At 38.2% G+C, this 26,908-nt stretch overlaps 1 protein-coding gene across 1 annotated transcript in view; it reads right to left on the reverse strand.

The window, feature by feature from the left end:
* The window catches only part of LOC106136718 (mitogen-activated protein kinase kinase kinase 13-A), a 28,211-nt gene continuing 1,303 nt past the window's right edge, over positions 1-26,908 (reverse strand). The window contains exons 3-8 of the mRNA XM_013337349.2: positions 11,879-12,052; positions 9,679-9,880; positions 5,242-5,580; positions 2,957-3,088; positions 2,290-2,445; positions 1-803 (exon numbers count right to left, since the gene is read on the reverse strand). Coding sequence (XP_013192803.2) covers positions 395-803; positions 2,290-2,445; positions 2,957-3,088; positions 5,242-5,580; positions 9,679-9,880; positions 11,879-12,052 — 1,412 coding nt within the window. The 3' untranslated portion in view covers positions 1-394. The remainder of the gene's footprint in view (positions 804-2,289; positions 2,446-2,956; positions 3,089-5,241; positions 5,581-9,678; positions 9,881-11,878; positions 12,053-26,908) is intronic.

Here is a 26,908-nt window from a genome sequence, read left to right on the forward strand (position 1 = left end):
GTTTTCACAAAGTTGAAACTTCTTATCTATTGTATTTTTTTTTATTTTTTTGTTATTTCTACATATACACATTTAACATTAATTGGGCGGTGGGGGGGTCATCATTTGGTAAGTTTTTTTTTAATTAATCGTATAATAATCATATCATTATTTCATGGGTTACAATAACAACACTGAGATGGAAACTGCTAATATCTATGTAAACACGGGGTCTCATCATTTAAAATTGTAATTTCAATGATCGTAAATACATCGTCATATTTAATTGTAACAATGACATAATATCATATAGATAGACACACATTTAAAACTTTAAAATTTAATATTTCTCAATGTTGGCAAGTGAGAAATCCGCGTTCCGTTACACGCTGACAAATGAAGAATTTCATTCAATTTAGACAGCGACCGGTTCGACGATGTAATTATCATTCATGTGCACATTCGCATTGCAGTTGACTGAAGTTTCAATCTTGCCCTTCTTGTCTTCATTACCGTTCACATCATTGGTTTCGGTGGTCATTTTCGTGACCTCCTCCGTGGTCATCTCGGCTGCCTCAGCGACTGTCTCAGTTTTGGGTGTTTGAATGCGCATTTTGCGGTTGCGCGGGAGTCGTGTCACCTCGTCCGGGAGGGACGCGGTATCGGTGAGTTTGGTCACGGTTTTCCCCCTGTTTGTCAGACCCTGGTGGAGTTTCACCACTGTCATCTGGGCGGGGGTGAGCCCTGAAGATGAGGAGGTGGATCCGCGGCGGCGGTTCAGCCATGCAATGGCGCTGGAGCGGCCTTGGTAGGCTAGCTCACGTCTACAAAAAAAATGTTAATATTAATTCAAATTCAAAATCTTTATTGCATATTATGAAGTACCTATATCAGTAGAATTAAGGTTACTGCTTATAAATAGGTACAATACGAACTCTGTTGGGCATCGCAATTATAAAATATTAATGGTTTATTTAATTGGGAAAACTGATTGAATAATGTATATTTGAAAATGAGAAAAGCTTTTAACGTAATATGATTATATATAAATATTATAGCTGTTATCGAAATTGGTTACAAAGAAATAAATATAAATTCGCAAAAATATATTTTTTCAAAGACCTACAAAATAATGGTCTTTGTTATATATTTCAATATGAAATAAATAAAATATACACAACAAAACTAAGTACATATTTAATCAATGTCTCTTTCGTAAATTTTTTGTTATGGCCCGGACAAATTGCCATTCTCAGGTAGGTAACAAATAAATATAGAATAGTATTTCATAAAAATGATAATAAATATTATAAATATTATACTAACTCGGAACTGATTGCATTTGAATCGGTGTAACATTCCCTTCGGAAATAACACAAATTAGCACTTCAGATAAAAGTTTGATATATTGAATTACTAGCGACCCGACCCGGCTTCTCACAGGTCGCATTTATACATATAAACCTTCCACTTGAATCACTTTATCTATTAAAAAAACGTACATACATAAAGTCACGTCTTTATCCCCCGCGGTGGAGACAGAGCTAACAATCTTGAACAGACTGATAGGCCACGAACCAGACATCCACGAGAAAATGACGGGGTGGTCCTATTAATTTTTTTGTAATATTGATGCCGGGAACCACACGGCACAATTAGGAAACTTATATACATACATACATAAAATCACGCCTCTTTCCCGGAGGGGTAGGCAGAGACCACATCTTTCCACTTGCCACGCGATCTCCGCATACCTAGGAAACTTATATACATACATACATTACATCACGCCTCTTACCCGGAGGGGTAGGCAGAGACCAAATCTTTCCACTTGCCATGATCTCCGCATACCTCCTTCGCTTCGTCCACATTCATAACTCGCTTCATGCAAGCTCGGCGGTTTCAGGTAGGTACTCTTGACCTGACCCTTAAGTACTGACTTTTATAATATACACGGGACAAATAACACAGATTGAGTTAGCTTCAAAGTAAGTTCGAGACTTGGATGTTTATCTATACATACATACATAAAATCACGCCTCTTTCCCGGAGGGGTAGGCAGAGACTACCTCTTTCCACTATATAAGTATTTATAGTATAGTATTTATTATAAAATATAGTCAGTTACGAGATACTAACCTCAACGACACTATACTTTATAATAAATACTTATACAGATAAACATCCGCGACCCAGGCCAATCAGAAAAAGTTCTAATCTCATCACACCCCTGGCGGGATTCGAACCCGCGACCCTCCGTTTCCACAGACAAGCATACTACCGCTGAGCCACAGAGGCGGTCAGACTTACTGAGCAATATCGACTTCTCTCTGCTCCAAGCGGAGGTACAAGGCACAGGCGTCCATATACATCTTGGATGCTTCGCGCATGATCTTCTTGTGAACGAAGCCGTTCTGCTTCGGCGGCTGCTCGATGATGGCCATGTCCTTCGGTTGGATGGTTTGCCTGGATGACGTTCTCGTGTTATTATCACGTCTATATCCATTGCGGGGTGGATATAGTCAACGGTCTTGAAAAGACTGATAGGCCACATTGGGCTTTTTTGGCTTAATGTTAGAATACATACATACATATAATCACGTCTATATCCCTTGCGGGGTAGAAAGGTCCAACAGTCTTGAAAAGACTGATAGGCCACGTTGAGCTATTTGGCTTGAATGTTAGAATTGAGATACAAATAGTGACAGGTTGCTGGGCCGTCGCCTAAAAGAAGAATCCCAAGTTTATGAGCGTATCCCTTAGTCGCCTATTACGAAATCCATGGGAAAGAGATGGAGTGGTCCTATCCTTTTTTGTTTTGGTGCCGGGAACCACACGGCACGGTAAGTAAACCATTAAAATGCTTTTAATTGCCAAATAGCTGAACGTGGCCATTCAGTCTTTTCAAGACTGTCGGCTCTGTCTACCCCGCAAGGGATATAGACGTGACCATATATGTATGTACGGGTCCACTCACCAGCCATTCTTCTTGGCCAACTGGACCTCCTGGCGCCACGTGTCCTGCATAGTGTTGAACAGGTCATCGCCCAGCCAGCTCCATTGGTCGCAGGCGAGCGTCAGCACGTCGGCTATGCGGGCGAACGACGGCCTGGTGACCAAGGGATAAGCTGTAGTTACATACATACATACATACATATATATGTACGGGACAAATTACACAGATTGAGTTAGCCTCGAAGTAAGTTCGACACTTGTGTCACGAGATACTAACTCAACGATAGATACTATATTTTATAATAAATACTCAGATAGATAAACATCCAAGACCCAAACCAATCAGAGAAAGTTCGTTTCCCATCATGCCCTGACCGGGATTCGAACCCGGGACCTCCGGTGTCACAGACAAGCGTACTACCGCTGCGCCACAGAGGCCGTCAACATATGATGTAATACATACATACATACATATATATAATCACGTCTATATCCCTTGCGGGGTAGACAGAGTCAACGCAAACGCCAAAGCCAAACAGTCTTAAAAAAGACTGATAGGCCACGTTCAGCTGTTTGGCTTAATGATAGAATTGAGATTCGAATAGTGACAGGTTGCTAATCCATCGCCTAAAAAAGAATTCCAAGTTTGTAAGCCTACCTCTTAGTCGCCTTTTACGACATCCATGGGAAAGAGATGGAGTGGTCCTATCAGAGGCAGACGCTTCGTAAAAGGAGAGATTTCTCCAAGCGCCAAGAGTATGAAAAATATACCACCATATCTTACTTGAAACGAGACAAACTTCTTAAATTAAAAACAGTAGAATTATTAACCCGAAATTGACGCACGACCCGTTATAAATTGAAGTTCAACATTGAATTCGGCTAGTCAAATGTTATCACAGGGCTGTAATATCAATAAAACACCACTGACACTCACGAAATTAACCGATCTTAAAGCATATTTCTGACATTATCACTTTCATATAACTTAATGGCGTATTCTGGCCCTTCTTAATCCACGTGCCGTTAATCTAATTACGGTTTAACTCATTTAGGCTTCTGATATTTGTCACGAGTTATTTAGAGCGTCAGTGGTCGAAAGGTTTAACTGGCCGAATTAAAAAATGTGACGCATACGTTCAATTCCTATTGCGACTGACCTACCGATCACCAATTTATTCATTATGTACATTAGTATAATATTCTGACGGTGTGGGAAAATACATACATAAAGTCACGTCTTGCGGGGTAGACAGAGCAAACAGTCTTGAAAAGACTGAAAAGCCACGTGCAACTGTATGGCTTAATGATGGAATGGAACATATTGCTAGCCCATCACCTACAAGAAGCACATCACTACATAGTATAAAACAAAGTCGCTATTTTAGTCTGTTTGTTTGTATGCTTAAATCTTTAAAATTACGCAACGGATTTTGATGCGGTTTCTTGTAACAAGTAGAGTGATTCAAGATGAAGGTTTTTATGTATAATAACATTTATAATTTTGCACCCGTGGGAAGCCGGGGCCGGTCGCTAGTTGTGAATAAAATGGATGTGTCATCATGGTCCAAGGTGAGTTATATTCCCCTGCAAATGTGCCGAAGGTCATAATTTAACCAATCCTATGGTCATATACAGGCAGACCCCAGGCTCTCTCTAGAGGGATAAGGACACAAATGATTCTAACGCCAGGATGATAATATTTGTTCTGAGTCGCTTCAAGAATTAGCTTGTAGACAACAAAAACCATTGCAAATCCAATCCTCGGACATAGTAAGCGAGGCATCTCGCGAAAATACCGCTTTAAAACATATTAAAAAGAACAACTAAATTTATTTCCATTTCAACCTGACCGGGGTTCGAACCTAGAACTAATCATAAACTCGGTTCCACAAAGGTCTGCAATAAAAACCTTTGAAAAATTACACAACGGATTGCACATTGACATATTTTTTCTACGCTAAAACCGGATGACAACTTAACGAATTTTAGATCAGGTCCCATGTATTAACCTGAGTTTTATATTTTTACTCATCACAAAAAGTGCACAAAGTCGCTAACGTAAAGTTTACTTCAAAAAAAAAAAATTCAAAATTCAAATTTTTTTTTCATTATTATAGGATACTTCATATCGCTTAATAATTGTCAAAACGTATGGTTTAACAACATTGGTTGACGTCAAATAAATTACTTAAAACTAAGTTTACTTCCGCTTCCAAGGCGTCAGTGCAGAAGAAGCGGTAACAAACTGCACTGCAGCATTTTCTTCAACAACGAAACTTCAAAAACATCATCAACTTCACTCACCTGCTCTTCGAAACCCTGTTCCAGCAATGGGACAGCAGAATCCTCATGTGCAGGGGGAAAGTGGAGGGCAATGGCAGCGAGATCTTGCCCCTCCCCACTCCGTAAGTCACCGCGCACGGGTGCAGATCTTCATACGGCACCTCCTGGGTCAACAGCTCCCACAGCACAACCCCGTAGGACCACACGTCCACTTTGTCAGAGCACTTCTTGCCCAGCATCATCTCTGGAGCCATCCAGTAAGTGGTGCCTCGTGTAGTCATGACGAGGCTCAATTTCTCCCATTTGCGCGACGTGCCGAAGTCGCTCACTTTGCAGACTAAATTGTCCGCGATGAGTACGCTGGAAAGAATTCCGTGTAAGTTTGGTGTTTGAAGATTTGTGTTAACGTGTTTAAAGAAGATATAGTATAATAATATTCTGTTTGGCGTATCTGTCCATTTTTTGGATAAAGTCGCTCGCTTTATAGACGCGGTTGACTGGTATCAGAACGCTGTAAAGTATTTGGGTGTTCATGATTTGTGTCAACATTTTTAGAGAAGACGTGGTTTCTGGTTGTTTTGGATGATAATGAAATTAAAGGTCCAAAGTTACAAGTAGCAAAAAAATGCTTTATCAGTCCATTGTTTCGCCTTCATTTGCTGAACGTTGATTCAAGTTTCAAAAAAAGAAATAAATGGGTAAGAACCTTTATAAAACACTAACACCCTGATTGACATCAGAGTCGGTGCGGTGGTGACCATGTAGCGGGAGCGATGATTCGGCTCGACCGCCACCAAAGGGAAGATCTTCGGCCAGGCTAGGTGTTATGCCTGGGGAACCGCGGCTCCGACGATGTTGTGTCGGAGGTTATATATATAGCTCCAATCCGTGAAAACTTTGAAATTGCGTCTTAGATTCTTCGCTGCTATTGGCTGAGCGCGTCAATTTTTTCGCGATGATTGACAGTAGTTGTTTGATTTGATGTTGTGACGAGTGGCGTAGAGATGTCGCCCCAACCACTTGAACGGGCCGAGGGTCTTGGAGCCGAGCCGAGGGATGTCTTATCATCGTCTCGTCTTAGTGCCGATTGTCCTTTTTTTCATAAGTCTGTCAGTCGGTTTTGGTCATCTAAATTGTCAAGCCAAAGAGTGTTTGTCCATGGAGGCTGAACGGCCGCTACATTGTACAAGTTGTATCATTAGAGTTTATAAGAAAAAGTGCACACGCAGCACGAGGGAACCGCCACCAACCCTCTCCACATTACTAGCCTACCGGAAGATTTTCCTTTGGTTGGGATACAAGGCCGAAACTTGGCTACAGTATAAAACCGTATGTTTACTTCGCGGCATTTCCCCCATGGACCCCAGCTAAGCCGGACAATAAACTAGATTTTTACGAGTGTCTTATTCCGTAGGTTTATGAACCTGGACCGGTGCAGTTAACGCAATCAACTCTTCATATAAATTTCGCCTTAATGAAAAAGATCCCTAAAACAAATTCTATTGATTACTAGCTGTCCCGGTACACGTTGTTTTGACATAGAAATATTTTTAAATTAATTTCTAGTTATAAAAAATTTTAAGGGTGGACAACCAATCCCTAAGGGATATGAAAAACCGATGTTGACCGATTTTCAGACCTACTCAATATGCTCAAAAAATTTGATGCGAATCGGTCAAACCGTTTTGGAGTAGTACGGGAACGAACATTGTGGCACGAGAATTTTATATATAAGATGTTTCTATGAACGATCATCCATAATCGTCGCCGTGTATAAAAAGTGAGTGGAAGTTTCTGCGTACTCCTCTATGCTACAGAAATCAGAAGTATTCATTTCAGTCTTCAAGTATTCCCGAAACTGTGGGCTCTTTCTTCCCCTATATGGGATAAAAATGTAATTATATATGTGTAGAAATATTCATAGCTCACTGTCAAAGAAGAAATCGTCTCCCGTGTGACGAAGAATATGTCGCTTTCCGATGGTTCAATCCTCATGGATCATAATCATACAAAATTCTAAGAAAATAATTCAAAACGAAATAAACAAACAACTGACTAACACCTTCTTTTAAAACAAACGGATAACTGCATCAAACTTTGCATAAACAAGTTAGTATCGCATCCTTCGTTGGCACTAATTTTCTAATGGAATTTCCAGTTGCGTGGCTCCCTACAAGGGCGTCACCTAGAGTCTGTGTTCCTAGAAACTAAAGTATTAATGTTTATTTCCAGCCGATATGATCATAAGTGCCCTTATTTAATTTTTTTTATATTATTATAGAGTAAGTGATTGTGTAATAGTGAAATCTTGCTAGCACTCGACTTAAAACAGAAACACAATCATTATTTTCTCAATAAAGCTTGTATTCAGAAAATAATAGTTCTTATACCAAGTACTCTTAACTCGACTTAACTCCACTCCATACGTCTCAGCTCGTATGGAGTATACGTCTCAACAATCATAAGTGTTTTTGTATTAAGTTGATTGTATAAGTTATTTTGAAAATTCTGAATGTTGAGAAGATGGATGGAATCAAAAGTGGAAATCCACACTCATTGTACCTACCCCTATGAGAAACAGACGTGACGGTTTAAATGTATTTTAATAAGTAACTTATAAATCTGAAGTTTCATCCTTGTATTGTTCCTCATTGTTTTATAAATTTTGAAATTCAATGCGACGCATGACATTGAAACAGACTTTGCCGATACTTTGCCGAATGCATCCATAAAACAAATGCTACTGGACTGAACAAAACACAACAGGTTTATTGGACCGGACAATGCCAATGAATATTTCTAAAGAAACATCTGTTTGTTAACACATTATTCTATAAAATTTTCAATGAAATGAAATATCCAGCGAATTTCCACTCATTTAGGTAGGTACTTTTAAAGAGATATTCTACGAAGCTTTTAGTGAAATGAAATACTAAATATTTGTTGTCGTTAGCTGAAAATTTTATTTGTATTCAAAAAATAAATAAACACTTCGCATGTATTTCGCGTTAAATTCGAATATTCATTTAAAGTTGTTGATGATTCTGCGAAATGGAAATCAGAGATTGGTACTCAGTGCGATTTTAATCCTAAAAAAGGACTATTTTCAGCGAAAATTTCTTCGTCTTATTTTTTAACTAGCGCCTGCTAATGTACCACATTTCTAGAGTTGGTAAGTGAGACAATCCCGAGGATGTGGGGTAAATTGCATTACATATTGAACGGGGACCCTCGGCATTTATTCGTTCCAAATAATTAGACTAGCTTTCATATGTCTTTTTATCTATTCCACATATTAATGTGTCAAGGTTAAGGAGAAATTTTTTGTGAAGAGGTAATAAACTATCGCTATTATATTATTTGTTGAGATGTGATTTTTTTAATATTTCGTACTAGCGACCCGCCCCGGCTTCGCACGTTATTATACATAAAAACCTTCCTCTTGAATCACTCTACCTGTTACAAAAAACCGCATCTAAATCCGTTGCGTAATTTTAAAGATTTAAGCATACAGACAAACAGACTAATATAGCGACTTTGTTTTATACTATGTAGTGAAGTGGCACGGACTAAAAGTAAAACTAATGCAATTTCCGATCTTGTCTTAAACCAGAAACCACGGCTGATGATGATATGAATAGAAATATGGTACTATCTGTTGAGACAGTAAAGATTGTCCACCGTCTTGCCTAAAGAAGTATATAAAGAAAGCAGACAATTCTGATATAACCGTTCCTAATACAAATAGCTATTTACGACTGGAGATAAAATGAGAATAATAACCACACCACTAATAATAATTATGCTTGTAAATCCAGGAAGTGAGGCCTGGGGTCAGCCTATTTCAAGCATCAGTCTTCACGAAATATCTAGCTTAAGATTGAGGTTATGTTTTATTGTTAGTTCTATGTGTATATTGTGAAGAAATAAATAAAAATTTTTTACTTACTTTTCGGCTTTTCGGGTCCTGATCTTCTTGGAGTGCAGAAATGACATAGCCAAGGAAATTCCCTTAGTCCTAAGGGTACAGTTGATAATAGTATGGGTTTCACTATGATGAATGTTAAAAAAACAAAATTAATGAGAATATTCCTCGATAATGACAATTATGTAACTTACTTCGGTCTCTTCAAGTCTCGGCGAATGATGTTCTTCATGAACTCGGTGGATGATGATGAAGTAAGAATGCACGTAGGACACGACCAAGGCATTCTCTTTAGCTTACCTCAAGTCACAATTGACCATGAAACGATGAAGAATCCCACTATGAAGAAATTCGTAGAAAGAGCCGTTTGGGAGAATTCATCAAAATACAAACATAAACCACGACTCTTTCCCGGAGGGGTAGACAGAAACCACATCTTACCACTTGCCACGTTCCCAACTCGTCTGTTTCGGGTAGGTACCTACTCTGTTCAAATCGGAGACGTCTATCAAAATACAATTATTTAAACTCACTTTGGGCTCTTCAAATCCCGGTGAATGATGTTCTTGGAATGAAGGTAGGACATGGCCAAGGCTATCTCCTTGGCCCACCTCAGGGTACGGTTGATCATCACACGGGTTCCACTATGGAGGAAGTTATAGAGGCTGCCGTACTGGCAAAAGTCCATTATAATACAATAGTTGGGGCCTTTCGTGCAAACTCCACGGAAACGCACTGCGAACAAATTACGCTATCTAATCATTTCATTTCGACACACGTACATACATACATCACGTCACGTCTATATCCCTTGCGGGGAAGATAGAGCCAACAGGCTTAAAGACTGCCACGTTCAGCTATTTGGCTTAATGATAGAATTGAGATTCAAATAGTGATAGGTTGCTAGCCCATCGCCTAAAAAAGAATCCCAAGTTAGTCGCCTTTCAGTCTCTTCAAGATTGTTGGGTCTGTCTACCCCGCAAGGGATATAGACGTGACTATATGAATTAATGAATAATACCAGTATTTTAAATCACATCACTAAGCCTCTGACCAAGACCTTCGAGTCTTTCCAAAATCATTGACTTTTTATCCCGTAAGCTTATTGTAGGCCTTTCTATAGACGTGATTATATGTAGGTACGCTTATTATATGTTTTTTTCCTATTATCTCTCAAAGCTTAGGCTCTTTTATATTGAAGCTTCAAGGTCATTTATGGACCTCATTAAAACCATTATTATAAATACAGTCCTTTTTTGTATTCCCTAGATCAGAGGACTCAAGAGATTTGTATTGTCGATTTATTAAATCATAGATTAGAGTAGGTAGAGCTTGTTTAAAGAAACCAAGCAAGCTCTCTATTAAACTTCAATTTAATAATTTCCATTTACATAACTGTTATGTTAGGTATTATCATAACATACTAGGAGGACAACTATTCCTGATTCATATTTTTTGACGAAATAAAACTCTGGATACTATTAAAAAATATATTCGGACAGCGATCGAAAAAAGGCGGGAACATTTTTCTTACTTTTTTTAACTTTGGAAATTGCGCACAGATAACTAATTGGCACAAATACATACAGCATACTTCCTTCGCTTCATTCACATTCATAACTCTCTACATGCAAGCTCGGCGGTTTCGGGTAATTTTGACCTGACCCTTTACCAGGACGTCCTTAATTTGATCAAGATACGTTCTACGTCTAAGTCTTCCCACTCCGACCTTTCCCTCCACACTATTCAGAGATCGTAGCAAGTGGAAAGAGGTAGTCTCTGCCTAGAGGCGTGATTTTATGTATATATTTATGTATGTACATACAGCATATCAAACGTCATTTATGGTAAACGGGGCATTTCATCCTGCTCATCCCGGGGGCGCGCTTGCTTGTGATATCCGTGTCACTGTTTCGGACACCTGTCTCGGCAAGGCACATCCGGCTTGATGCTTCGCCTAGCATTTAGATCTGAGATTTAGATATTCCTGTGCAGTTTGCTGAAGGCAACGTCAATCAGATTTGCAATATTCAATTTGAATTATACCAGGAAACTGTTGCATTTGAGGATTGATCCCACGATACATATATATACCTAGGAATACATTTTTATAACGTCTACATTATGACTATTGGGTCTGACTAGTGACAACACTCGAGAGCCGTGTATAGCTGAATGGCTATAATGAAGACAAAAACATAATATTTTAATTAAAAAAAAAACAAAAATTTTCAAATTGAGAAATCTTTATGTAGTATCACGCGAGTTAATAATAGTTAAAACGTAACAAAAAATAAAGTAAAAAAACCAATAACGGGAAATATACACGCCTCTTTCCCGAAGGTGTAGGCAGAGAATACTTCTTTCCACTTGCCACATATATTTGCTAAGCCAACCTGCTCTCATTCATTCACTCCATTTCATGAGAAACTTGATGTCAGAAAGATTTTAAGTGTTAGCAATAATTTATTTTACATAAGTTTAATATGTTATTTATTCTACAAATCGTTTCAACATATATTTTGTATAAGTGAAAAGTCTTAATAAGTATGTATTCCAATATCGATGATTATATATACAGGCCATTTTGAAACATTCTCCTGCTTAGGTTTGACTCGTGAGAATCTCTGTTGGTTTGCTATTCAAAAAATAAATGCATTCACATAAAATATTTGGTATTATTCCTGCTTACTTCTGAATAAAGCTAATAAAAGTGATAAAAAATTAACTTACCGATGTTCTCGTGTTGGAGTTCGCGCAAATAAATCATATCCGTCTCCTTTTTATCTTCAGGGATCTTCACAGCCACCACTTCCCCCCTCAGCTTGGCCGAGTAAACCTTGCCGTATGCGCCTGCGCCGACATACTCGAGCTCGCTCAGCAAATCGTAAGGTATTTCCCACTCCTCTGTAAATAAACTTAGGATGTAGTCTGTCTATTTCCACATAATTATTATAAATGTGAAAGTGATGTCGTAAAAGGCGACTAAGGGATAGGCTTATGAACTTGAGATTCTTCTTATAAGGTGGTTCCCGGCACCAATACAAAAATAATAGAACCACTCCATCTCTTTCCCATGGATGTCGTAAAAGGCGACTAAGGGATAGGCTTACAAAATTGGGATTCTTTTCTAGGCGATGGGCTAGCAACGAGTCACTATTTGAATATCAATTCTATTCTCATTAAGCCAAATAGCTGAACGTGGCCATTCAGTCTTTTCAAGACTGTTGGCTCTGTCTACCCCGCAAGGGATATAGACGTGACCATATGTATGTATGTATGTATTCGTTGATACTACTGGAAGACTGATAGGGAGATATCAGTTTCGAATCCCTTTTTATTTGAATCCCCGACAGCGGAGACTTTCAAATCAAACATATTCCTCAAATCCACCAAATGCCACAATACAGACAAGCGTGAAAGCAAAATACGATCACAGATTCATAGAATATATATGTATATGTAGGAACATATACATATGAGAGCACTTTGCAAACCGCAAGTGAGAAGGCATAAAATCCAATAAGTGGCTTGAAACACAACTCTTTGATGTGAGAAAATTTCATATTCTCCAGTCACATACATAGGTACATATGGTCACGTCTATATCCCTTGCGAGGTAGACATAGCCAACAGTCTTGAAAAGACTGAATGGCCACGCTCAGCTGTTTAGCTTAATGATAGAATTGAGATTCAAATAGTGACGGGTTGCTAACCCATCGCCTAAAAAAGAATCCCAAGTTAACCTATCCCTTAGTCGCCTTTTACGACATCCATGGGAAAGAGATGGAGTGGTCCTATTCTTTTTTGTATTGGTGCCGGGAACCACACGGCACTCTCCAGTCACACTTAATAATCTTCATATCTTTTGGTTTCACAACATTGGTTGAAGTCGAATAAATTACTTGAAACTAAGTTTAGTGCCAGCGGGTCAGGTCAAGAGTAAGAATGTTATGAATGTGGATGAAGCGAAGGAAGTATGCAGAGATCGTGGCAATTGGAAAGATGTAGTCTCTGCCTACCCCTCCGGGAAACAGGCGTGATTTTATGTATCCCGAGTGTCAGTGCAGAATAAGAGGTAACAAACTACACTGGAGCATTTTCTTCAATAACGTCAAATTCACAATAATTCAAACTTGGATTCAGAAAAAGACGAGAGCATACATTGTTATACTCGTAATGAATTGCTTTAATTGAAATTAAAGCAATGAAACTCATTACACTGCCGTGTGGTTATCGACACTTTAGACTAGGACCACTCTATCTCTTACCCATTGAAGTCGTAAAAGGCGTCTAAAGGATAGGTTAATAAACTTAATTTTTATTTGAATCTCAATTCCAACTTTGAGCCCAACAGCTGAACGTGGCATTCTAGTTTTTGTAAGACTGTCCGCTATGTCTACCCCGTAAGGGATGAAAACGTAATTATAGGTATGTATGTATAAAACTCATACGAGGTGCATTTCCTCTCATTGCGTAGATACGCTTAATGGGTCAGGGTGAACTCTTGGCATTGAAAAGTAGGTATAAATATATTTATTTAGTTTGACCCCCACATAAACATATGTGTAATTTGTCCCGTATATATTTATTTTATTTGTTATTTATTTATTTATCTCTGTCAGACCCAATGGTCGACTGATAGATAATGCTTCTAGCATTAAGTCCGCAAATTGTGCTATACATTTGTATTTTGTACAATAAAGATTAAATAAATAAATAAAAGTCGGGAAAATGTGTATTCCTTTACCACCACTACTCCTCTTCCCCATGGATACCGTAAAAGGCGACTAAGGGATAGGCTTACAAACTTGGTTTCTTCGTTAGGAGCTGGGCCAGCAACCTGTCACTATTTCAATCTCAATTCTATCATCAAGCCAAAAAGCTGAACGTGGCCTATCAGTCTTTTCAAGATTGCTGGCTCTGTCTTCCCCGCAAGGGATATAGACGTAACTATATGTATGTATACGCCATTTGTTTGATCTGACGGGATGCATCGAGTAATTGGTATCGGTTTCGCTTCAATATGACGCCCGCTCGATATCTCATTTATCTATGAAGCTTGGCTCGATTAAAATGACAGTAGACCTTCACAAGCGCAGAGGTAATGAGTTATTATATTATTAGATTGACACACTTCCTAAATTAAGTTAGGGACTGGCATGCGAATAAGTATGCATTTTGTTGCTTATTAGGGGCGTTGGAGGATGGTGGAGAATCAGTAATCATTCTTAGCACCAAAACCGAACAAGAGCGGCAATGATGAAATTAAGAAGAAGATTAAATGAAGAAGAAGAAGAAAATGCTGCAGTGCAGTTTGTTACCGCTTCTTCTGCACTGCCTTGGAAGCGGCAGTAAACTTAGTTTTAAATAATTTATTTGACGTCAACCAATGTTGTTAAACCATACGTTTTGACAATTATTAAGCGATATGAAGTATCCTATAATAATGAATAAAAATTTTGAATTTGAATTTAAGATAAAAGAAGAATCCCAAATTAATTAGCCTAGTCGCCTTTTACGACATCCATGGGAAACATATGGAATGGTCATATTTTAAAGTGCCGGCATAAACACGGCACAGGTAATTTCACGAAAAAAATTCACGCGTCAAAAGTCGCGGCTTCCTAAAGTATTATTCTACAAAATCACTAACTAAATATACCTAGGTCGGAATAAGCATATGTACTAATATTCAAAGCTGCTTCAAAGTCTTACGAACCTTGCAAAGTTAACGTCAAAAGCATTCCAATTAATTTACCTCGCTGTAGGTAACTCCGTGTATTTGCAACATTGCCATACAAATCCTATACTATATCAAACGAACAATATTAGTATAAATACTATATTATTCCAACCAACTCTTAGACTTATATTTGTACTCGCAGTTACGAAAACGGCTCTTACGATTTTGTTGAAATTTCAAATAGAAACAGGGGAGGATAAAAAATCGATCAAGTAAGATGTGTGTCACGTTTGAAATAATTAGTTTATTTTTTTTTTCATAGTTACACCTAAAATAATTTTTCTTTATATATTGCACAGATATTGTTGTTCGTTTGTTTTTTTTTTTACTAGCAAAACAGAATCGTATTTTTTGGATTCAGTAAAAAAAATCTTTGATCTCCGCTCGGTCGTCCAGGTGCTCTAAACAATATTCAGAATTCTGTAGTTTTGAATATACACAGGATTTAAACAGCCCTTGTTATGCGAAATCTAATTAAAACTTTCATAAGTGCGCAGCAATTCAGCAAATTAAATTGCACCGAGAGTTTCTAGGTTATTTAATTAATTAAATTAATTAAAATCTGCATAAAAACATAATCCCGCATGTTTGTTTGAGTAGTAAGCAGAGACAATCACTATTTTTATCTTATCTTTGCGAGATCTCAGTTTCACACTCCGTCAAAATGTTTCGGAATTTTCTCTATAACGTCTGTGTGAATATTCAGTTTTTTGATTAATAATTAACGCAGACGCTTCTTTTCACATCACTATATCACCACTACAGAGCACAAAGCAAAGGCGCTTCCCGCGTCTGTCTGTCTGCATGTATGTTACTATCTCTGTTCCATGGATTCCTCTTATAGGCGATGGGTTAGCGGCTAGAGTGGTCCTATACTTTTTTTCTACCACATACCGCACTAGAGAAAACCTCCTCTCCCGAAAAGCTCTCCTTTTACTATTTATAAGGACCAAACAACAATATGATACTTGTCAAATTTAAGCTCAATAAGTGCGTATTTACGGTCTGTATCAGAAATTGTCTTCAGCTTTACGTCAACCTAAGCTAACGCGGGATAACTTCTGCAATTACTGCTTCAAAGGTTCTGGAGACATCAATATTTAAACGCTTCTTATATACAGCAATACCGTCGATCAATCCTTAGATCCTTGCAAAAAAAGGTTGACTTCAGATCTGTCTTTGCCTCAAACCAACAGCTTCGATAATTCCCGCGTCTACGGACTTCAAAAAACGCAACGGTATGGAAAGCTTTTTGATGCAATCTCCTTACTGTATTTGACCCAGGTAAAAGAATAGAACTTTTTTGTACAAAAGCATACATACAATCATGTCTATATCCCTTGCGGGGTAGACAGAGCCAACAGTCTTAAAAGACTTATAAGCCACGTTCAGCTGTATGGCATGCTGATAGAATTGAGATTCAAATAGTGTCAAGTTGCTAGCCCATCGCTAAAAAGAAGAATTCCAAGTTAATAAGCCTATCTCTAAGTCGGCTTTTACGACATCCGTATTATGAGAGATGGAGTGACCCTATTCTTTTTCAATTGGTGCCGGGAACCACACGGCAAAAATACAAAAAATACATCAAACTACCTACGAAAATTGCCATTACCTACATACCTATCTACACAGATGTCAAAACAAAAACATAAACAATCACTATTGGTAAAGTCGACGGGACGCGCGCGACCTCCAAACGGTACCGGTTACCGGTACCAGGTGACCTTGAACTGGCCGAGCGAGCCCCGGGGTGCCCCGTTTGTAGGTCAGCCCCGGCGTGCCCTTCACCCCGGTCCCGCGGGAGTGCGTCAGCGGAAATTCATCAGCTCCGAACCGTCCTTGCATACGTTTGTCATTGCAAGTATTGATTTGTGGTGTACCTACGAGCTATTGCAGCTGGTGTGACATGTTTCAATCGCATACATACATATGGTCACGTGTTTATCCCTTGCGGGGTAGACAGAGTAAACAGTCTTAAAAAGACCGAATGGCCACGTTCAGCTATTTGGCTTAATTAAAGAATTTGGCGTGGTGGTTCCCGGCACCAATACAAAAAAGAATGGGGCCACTCCATCTCTTTCCCATGGATGTCGTAAAAGACGACTAAGGGATAGGCTTACAAAGCTGGGATTCTTTTTAGGCGATGGGCTAGCGCCCTGTCACTATTTGAATCTCAATTCTATCATTAAGCCAAATAGCTGAACGTGGCCATGCAGTCTTCAAGACTGTTGGCTCTGTCTACCCCGCAAGGGATATAGACGTGATCATATGTATGTATGTATGTATTTATTGTCAAAAACTTTCATCTTATTTCTATAATATAGTGCTTTTAATTTGATTATTTCTCTCCCTTTTTCCCCTTCTGTCTTCTGCAGTGAATCCAACAGTATATAAAGACAGACTTCTGTCTTCTGAAGAGAATCCTACAGTATATAAAGACAGACTTCTGTCTTCTGTAGTGAATCCAACAGTATATAAAGACAGACTTCTGTCTTCTGAAGAGAATCCTACAGTATATAAAGACAGACTTCTGTCTTCTGTAGTGAATCCAACAGTATATAAAGACAGACTTTTACACACATATATCCTTCGAATCATTAAGAAAGCCCCGAATTTACCGTGTTTAACGGTAACGCCTAAATATATCGAACAGCAATCCTGAAAGCGTGACGCATCGGTGAGCCAACACGCAGCCTTGAACCCGCCGTGACGCCACCCCGTGTCCCACGCGGGACCCCGACTCCTGTGCCACGCTCACCTTGACCCGCCGCCGGCCTTTCGGGAAGAACCAGGTAGGGCACTTCCTTTAATCGGTTTTTGAACGGCCTCTGCGTTGTGAGACAAAAATGCGGGCTGTCCTTGAGATGTTTGTGCATTTTTATTTTTTTTAAGGGACAAATTACACGGATTGGGTCGGTCTTGAAGTAAGTTCGAGACTTGTGTTACGAGATACTAACTCAACGATACTATACATAAATACGTGCATACATAAAATTACGCCTCTTTCCCGGAGGGGTTGTCAGAGACTACCTCTTTCCACTTGCCACGATCTCTGCATACATCCTTCGCTTCATCCACATTCGTAACTCTCTTCATGCAAGCTCGGCGGTTTTGAGTACCTACTCTTCACCTGACCCTTTACCAGGCAGGACGTCCTTAATATACGATACTATATTTTACAATAAATATTTATAAACATAGATAAACATCCGAGACCCAAGCCAAACAGAAAAAGTTCTTTTCTCATCATGCCCGGCTGGGATTCGAACCCGGGACCTCCGGTGTCACAGACAAGCGTACTACCGAGGCCGGACAGAAGCCATTTTTTTTTCTATAACGAATGCTCCGACTAGGATTTTCTGTCCGGAAAATAATTATGGTGTCCGGTTTTCGTTATAGGATTTATATATTACGAATCGAGACTGAAGAATGCCAATTCTTTTGTAGGTGACACTAAATTGGCGCGAGTAAAGCTGCATATAAAAGCTACGTATGAAATACTAGCTGTTATCACGACTCGTCCGCGTGAAATAGTTTTTATTTTTGGGCATTACTGAAGCCCTCAAGGATGAATAATTTTCCCCGTTTTTTTCACATATTCCATTATTTCTTTGCTCCTTATAGTTGCAGCGTGATGTTATATAGCCTAAAGCCTTCTAAGATAAATGGTCTATTCAACGCAAAAAAGAATTTTTCAAACAAACAAACTCTTCAGCTTTATAATATTAGTATAGATAAAATATAAACGTTAGTTGCACGGAACGCCTATTCCTTTTTTACTTTGAAACAAGAACAAGGTTTTTTTCTGAGTAAAGCTTCAAAGCCTGCTGCCCACCTTGGAATAAATCTATTAGAAGGACAAGGACTACTGTGTAGAGCAAATAAAAGACGAGTTGCAAACCTAGGTGGGATCTAGTAGAAAGATATTCAATACTAGGCCTTGCGCGGGCCTATGCTTCCGTGGGAATTCCCAGAAGAAATGATGATTAGAATAGAATAGATTTATTTTCAAAATTGGATACAAGGTATCACTTATTGACGCCACATCACTTAAATCTAATTATAACTACCACCTCTTCCAAAGCGCATGTGTAGAAGAAGCGGCGGAACAAACTACACTGCAGCATTTTCATCGGACGTCAATATACAAATATAGATCACTTAAATCTAAATCATGGACGAATGCCCATTGTCTACATTAAAAAACAGGAATTAATGTAGAACTAGTTATTTCAATACGAATATTTCGTCAATTCGATTATTAACAATCATCATTTCTTACGGCAACAATAGAAAAATAATAGGATCACTATTTCCCATGGATGACATAAAAGGCGACTAAGGGGTAGGCTTACGAACTTGGGAGTCTTCCTTCAGGTGATGGGCTAGCAAGCAGTCATTATTAGTCTCAATTCTATTATTAAGCCAAACAGCTAAATTCAGCTTTTCAGTCTTTTCAACACTCTCTGTCTATCCCGCAGGGGATTTAGACAACAATTATATCTCGTATGTATTTTTTGATTTCATTAATTTGACATTCACCAAATCATAGATAGCATGTGGTAACTTTTATTATTCACATTTCAACGGTTTCTCGTTCGGGAACTCAAAAGAAACATGCCTCCTCTATGTGTATGGTGATCCATTAAGGAGTTTTACAATTCAATGCGACCCCCTTAGTCCTCGCCCACAGCTTCAAGGGCACCCCCACCTTGTTATATGGTATCGTTTTAATTCTTTTTTCTCGGGAGTGATACGTTTATAAATAAATCCATACATATAATAAAACTAGCGAGTCGCCCCGGATTCGCACGGATAGCATTTATACTGTGTAATCGAATTTGAATCTCAATTCTATAATCTAGCCGAAAAGCTGAACATCGCCCCATCTTTAAAAGACTGTTGGCTCTGTCTTCTCCGCAAGGGATAAAGACGTGATAATATAATATGTATGTATGTACAGTCCTTACTTTTAAGAGGTTAATGAAGCAGAATAAATATATAAATATAAATAAATATATACGGAACAAATTACACAGATTGAGAAAGCCTCGAAGTAAGTTCGAAACTTGTGTTACAAGAAACCAACTCAACGATACTATATTTATAATTAAAACTTATATAGATAAACATCCAAGACCCAGGTCAATCAGAGAAAGTTCGTTTCTCATCATGCCCTGGCCGGGATTCGAACTCAGGACCTCCGGTGTCACAGACAAGCCACACTACCGCTGCGCCACAGAGGCCGTTAAATAATATTTCGGTAAAGAATATTTCGCTTTAATTGCGAATACGCTATAATAGGAAAGAGATAATTAAAAGGTTAACGAAAATTTATTGAAGTTTCCAATTTCCATATTTATATAATATTGGAAATGCTGCATCAAATTTCCAATACGCCCACTGTTCCAAATTTAACTGTTCATTAAAACGGGCAGCGCACCGGAAAATACTGGTTGCATCTGGTTTATTCTGGATATTACTTGTTTGCGCGTGGCCACAGATTAATATATCTAGTTATTACTGAATCCGATAATTAAAAGCCACTAAACATGGAAATTGCGTTAGAATAGCGAACCGCAATTATAATATAAACGTGGGAATTTCAGGATAAAAAAGGACTTATTTAGTTATTTCATACATACATACATAAAATCACGCCTCTTTCGCGGAGGGGTAGGCAGAGACTACCTCTTTACACGATCATTGTTATTAGTTATTTCATGTTAGGTCAAAATACCCTCTTTCAAACATTTTAAATGGGAACAAAATTCTTCCGCGTATACATACAATGAGAGAAACTAGAGGTGCTTAGAAATGAAATATCACCACCAGAGCTATGTGAGAACAATCCACGGTATCTCTAACAAATACCTGAGAAAAGCCTTTTTCCAGTAACTGAAGTTATTGCATTGCTATTTCTCGACACAAAGATACAACTTTGCGCGTGGGTGAACTGTTTGGTGCCGGTTTTAAAAAATATTATGTTTTCCAAAATCTTATACAAAGTTACTTTTGAAACATCAACATCACTTTAGGTACATAAATATATGTAAACTGTCTTGAACCGTCTTTTTGTTGAAAAATATATATATTTAATTATGATTTAATAATATTATTGTATACTTTATGTAGTAGGTAGGTGTGGTTATGGGACCACTCCGTATCTTTCCCTTGGATGTCGTAAAAGACGACTTTAGTCGCAATCGAAAGGCTAATATCGGATTTCTCTTGTAGGCGATAGGCTAGTAACTAATTGAATCTCAATTCCATCATAGGCCGGACAGCCGAACGTGACCTCTTCTACCTTTGGCTCTATCTTCCTCGTAAGGGATATAGACGTGACTATATGTATGTAAATATTAACCGAGGTTAAACATGTAGGTAATTTTTTTCTGAAAATTCTCCCAAATAAGTAAGGATTCTTTGACATCCCAATACCGTCTAATCAATATATACTTATACTAGCTTTCCGCCCGCGGCTTCGCCCACGTGTAATTCGGTTATATATAGCGTTTTTTAATTATCTCGACAGGGCTTTTTCTTCCACAGGCTGAAATCTTGTTACAACTGGAATTAAATATAGCCTGTGTTACTCAGGGATGATGTAGCCTCGTGATAGTTAATAGAAAATAAAATTCGGGTGTTTTATTTATGCATACCGATTACGCCGAGATTTATGGACCGATTTACGTGATTCTTTTTTTGTTCGGTAGAGTATACTTTCAAGTTGGTCCCGTTGTTACCTAGTCAGGATCTGATGATGGTATTCCAGGGAAATCAAGGGCAAACCTCAAATTTACAGGCAATTACGTTTTTGACAATTTCATAGATCTGTTTAAGTATTTGCGTCTGATAGTCATCATCCCATGTGAATGAGCTGATGATGGAAGGTACAACTCCTCAACGGTTAGGAGTGGAAAGAAAATTCTTACGAAGTTATACGTACATGTGAGGCTATTAGGTTGACCTGATAATAAAAAGTAAATCTCATTAACGTTAAGAATTTCGGTGAAAATGGATGCGGACAAATTTCGTAGCTGTTTGTATGGGTAGTGTTAACACAAAATAGGGATTTAAAGGCGTGATGTTATTAATGTTATGCATGTATGTACATAATTATGTATGTTATTATGTATGTTAAAGAGACGACTGAAAGTTGTCATACAAAGTCTTTTTTTTTAAGGATGGGAAATCATCAAATGACCTCTCCCGCTCTGGGTGGAACGGAAGGGAGTGTCAGACTTTTACTGACTAAAACCCACCTCGTTCCTTCAGTTGCCCTTTGCGTTCCGGGGCCACGGTATCTCGTTAGAACTTTCCCGCAGCCCCGGCTCAGTTTATCCCGTTTCCCCCCCTTGGGGGTTGACATTTCAAAAATTTCTTCTTAGTGCTCACTTATGTTACTAAAGGAACCTCTGTTCAAAATCTCAGACTCCTATACCGAGCAGTTTCGGCTGTGCGTTAATAAATCAGTCACCCAATCGCACCCCCTAAATCACGATTGGAGGGTAGTTTGAAAAAACTTATAATGTCAAACATATTTACTTGCCTATGTACGTGTTCATGCCAAGTTTCAAGTTTATAAACCCAAGGATTAAGATTTTTCATAGAAACGTTTTTACCCCTTTTCCCCCCCTTGGGGGTTGAATTTCCAAAAATCCTTTCTTAGTGCTCCCCTACATATCCCAAGGAACCTACATTCCAAATTTCAGCTGTCTACGACCAGTAGTTTCGACTGTGCGTTGTCTGTCAGTCAGTCACTCAGTAACGGAAGAGTTTTATATATATAGATTGTAAAGAGAGAAAATTTTGTCTTTATAACGAAAATTGTCAGACTTTGAGATAGATAAGCCCTTAAGGAGAAACACAAACATCTTCCCTTCCCTTCCCCTTTAATTCCTACGGGGCGAATCCCTGGGGCAAAAGTCTAGTAGTAATTAACTATCTAGCACAGGTCATGGTTATTGTTGAAGGTGATCAATAATGCACACTTAAAACTAAATTGGCTATTCCTAGAACCAGGTCAGACTAGGTCGACAATTCGAGCACATAGGTCTGCCTCCGTAGACCATTTTTCAACAGACTTTTTAAAAAATAAGAGATTCCTCAATTTCTTTAATTATGCTTCGCGTGCCCTTTACAAAAAGCGACGAACTTAATGCAATCTACAAAAAGGTGACGAAATTAGCACTACCTACAAAAAGGGACGAATTAAACGCCACTTTAAAAAATAGCGATGAATATAGCTAAATCTGTCAAAATAAACAAAAATAATTTTATGATAGAGTTACAAAAGAAGAATTAATGTTTCAGGAGTCGCGGCAAGTGGAAGAATGTAATCTCTGCCTACCCCACCGGGAATGGGACGTAATTTTGAGTATTTAAATTTATGGTGACGTAGGACTTTTTACCTTTTAGGTACCTCCAAATTTATCAATACCCGAATCTTATTTTAGACAATAGGTCATTGATTATATTATTTGATTGCCCGGCAGGATTGCACATGCGCAATGCATCAAAGTGCAAGCGTCTACCTATATTTCGCCGGTCAACCGGTTTGCGACGTCATGGATGCTTAGGCGTAGCGAGGGGCGGTCTAGGAGGGCCGTGCCCACCCCTATATAGTCTACGCCGTTCTTAGAATCCTAATTCAATAACTTGTTGGGTAACAAAAATTATACACAATGGACCAATACTTTTACATACATACATAAAATCACGCCTCTTTCCCGGAGGGGTAGGCAGAGATCGTGGCAAGTGGAAAGAGGTAGTCTCTGCCTACCAATACTTTTATTTTGAAATTAATATAAACTGTTTGTTATTCCTGCACTCGATGTATGGCTCGTACGACGGCGTTTACATTGCGTAAAAACACTAGCTATCCCATTTCACGTCAGCAAAAAGCGAAACAGCAATAGTTCATCACGCGATAAAATCAGCCTCACGGGGGCTGATATAAATAAATAACCACGAAATTTTCTGGTTTCCAATTTACAAGAACTAGATACACTTATATCACGTCTTTATCCCTTGGGGTAGACAGACCCAATAGTCATTATGCACTCAATGGCCATGTTTAGTTGGATAGCACAGCGATAAAATTGACATTCAGATATATGACAGATGTCTTGCCCATCGTTTAAAATAATCTAGTATGAATATATACTTAGAATACTATTTCAATGAAACAATGATAGTTTGTGTAAAATGGAAGAATCTTTATTTCTACAAGAATAATATCAGGTTGAAATTATTCTTGTAGGCTGTATCAGGCTTAAATGGAAATCACCGCAAAAAATCTTGACTGTAGAAATTTATTTTTATTGGGGGGACGCCCTCCCTCGAGTACCATAGATACGCCCACATACGGTTGCGCCCTTAGGTAATTTTTATAGGTCAGCCGGATATGTGGGTCGGACTCGGACAACCGGACAGATCAAACATTACGACTAAAAGGGGATTTAAAATAGATCTGCAACCTATCAGTCCTTTTTTTTTATTACTCATGTCCAACAAAACTAAAAGGTCTATAAATGTATAATATTTTGGTTAATGTACCGTGTGGTTCTTGGTACCAATACAAAAAAGAATAGGACCACTCTATCTCTTTGCCATATATGTCGTAAACGACGACTAAGGTATAGGCATATAAAGTGGGATTATATTTTTCGGAGATGGGCTGGCAACCTGTCACTATTTGAATCCAATTCATAAAGCCAAACAGCTGACTGTTGGCTCTGTCTACCCCGCAAGGGATAAAGAGGTGACTATATGTATGTATGTTCTGTGTTTGTTCATGTTTATTACCCGATTTGTCGGGCAATTGAGAAACAATTTTTAACCGACTTTAAAAAAACGGAGCTTTCTTCAATCGACCGTATATGTTTGTGATGATTCTTTTTTATTATTCGTCACGAGATGAGAAGAACGTTGAGAATTCGAGACAACTTTCGAGTTTTTAATAAGGTAACGTTATAATTAATTTGAATATTTTATAGTACATAGGCCTTATCGATATTATAGATAATATCCGAGGTCAGCTATCGACATTTTGACAATGCTACTAAACATTTTAAACTCGTAGTACAAACTGCATACTGCATCCTACTAACGCAAATCAGCGGTACCGAGGAATGCTTTAAACTTAAAGATCATAAATATCGCTTAAATATGGAGGATTAAAAATTATTTTTTCCATTTTCTTAGATTTTTTCTTTTTTATATTCCATTGTCTAATAATTTTTGTTTTTAATTTTCCATCTTCTAAGAATTTTTTTTTTGTATTGTCTCTTATTATATATTTCATTATCTAAGATTCTTTTTAATAATTTTCCATCGTCTAAGATTCTTTTAATTTTCCATCGTCTAAAACTTTTTCTTTTAATTTTCTATCGTCTAAGACATTTTCTTTTAATTTTCCATTGTCTAAAATTTTTTTTTTAATTTTCCGTTGTCTCAGAATTTATGTTCTTAATTTTCCATATTCTAATTTTTTTTTTAATTTTTCTAAGAATTTTTGTCCATCGTTGTTAGAATTTATATTCTTTTATAGTCTCTTTAACATTTATATTGCTTTTCCCTTTCTTTTTCCTTTTTTATTCGTTGGTTTAAGTGGTCAACTCTGGTGTCAGTTTTTTAGGCCATGCACCTAAAAAACATGACTTAATGACTGTCATAGATCTTCTGATGATACTCAAGGCTTAACGTGCCACTTACGGTCACCCATCCAAGTGGGGACTGCGCTCGGGGTTGCTTAACACGAAGGAGCGCTTCAAACGCTCACGCCGATTGAGTTACTCGCGTTATAATTCTTATGGGGTGACTTTTTTTCAGAATTACAGTTTTCCCAATGGTAGGTAAGGTTCGAGTTTTACATACATACATATGGTCACGTCCATAACCTTTATGGGGTAGACAGAGTCAACAGTCTTGAAAAGACTGACAGGCCACGCTCAGCTATTTGGCTTAATGATAGAATTGAGATTCAAATAGTGACAGGTTGCCAGCCCATCGCCTAAAAAGAATCCCAAGTTTGTAAGCCTATCCCTAAGTCGCATTTTACGACATCCATGGGAAAGCGATGGAGTGATCCTATTCTTTTTTGTACTGGTCCCGGAAACCACACGGTTTTAAAGTAAAATTATAGTTGAAGAATTCAGATTGTCGTACAGAATGAATAGAACATCAATGCGAAATCATATTCGATTCGATTCTATAAATAATTCATAATAAAGTCTTACCTAGAACACAAACAATTTTAATATTCCCCCTTTGGTCCCATTTTGACTTCCTGAAATACATTTACATACATACACTGCCGCGAAGAACGGAGCACAGCAGGTGGACGTGACGGGGGAATATTTATCCTATTCCTTAATCGCCTTTTACGAAATTCATGGGAAATGGAGTGGTTCTATTCTAAAGTGTCGCCACACGGCATACGAAAGGAACAAGTGGAACAATTTTTACATTCTTCTTTTCCACCCCATCACTAAATTTAAAATGTACCAGGACTAAATCCTACTGTCTGCCCCGCAAGAATCTTCTTGTGTTGTATTTTGTGTAGATATAAATATATTTATTTAGTTTGACCCCACATATAGGTCTCTGTCAGACCCAATGGTCGGCTGGTAGATAATGCTTCTGTCCGCTACTTCTGCTATACATTTGTATTTATTACAATAAAGTATAAATAAAAAATAATACTTTGAATGCGTACCAACGCTCACAGTGAAGATAACATCATGAGGAATACTGTAAATTCAGCCACCTGATAGGGTCGATTGTGTAATTACCTGACTCACTTACCCTATATTGTGGTCAAAAAAGGATCCCCAGTTCTTCTACAGAGAGGCAAAAACGCAACCTGGACACCGCAGGTGGAAGAATACCTAATTATAAATAAATTTATATAATTTATAAATTTATTATAAATTTATTTATCTATACTAATATTATAAAGCTGAAGAGTTTTTTTGTTTGTTTGAACGCGCTAATCTCAGGAACTATACAAC

Source organism: Amyelois transitella, chromosome Z (genome assembly GCF_032362555.1).
Source record: "Amyelois transitella isolate CPQ chromosome Z, ilAmyTran1.1, whole genome shotgun sequence".
NCBI lineage: Eukaryota > Metazoa > Arthropoda > Insecta > Lepidoptera > Pyralidae > Amyelois > Amyelois transitella.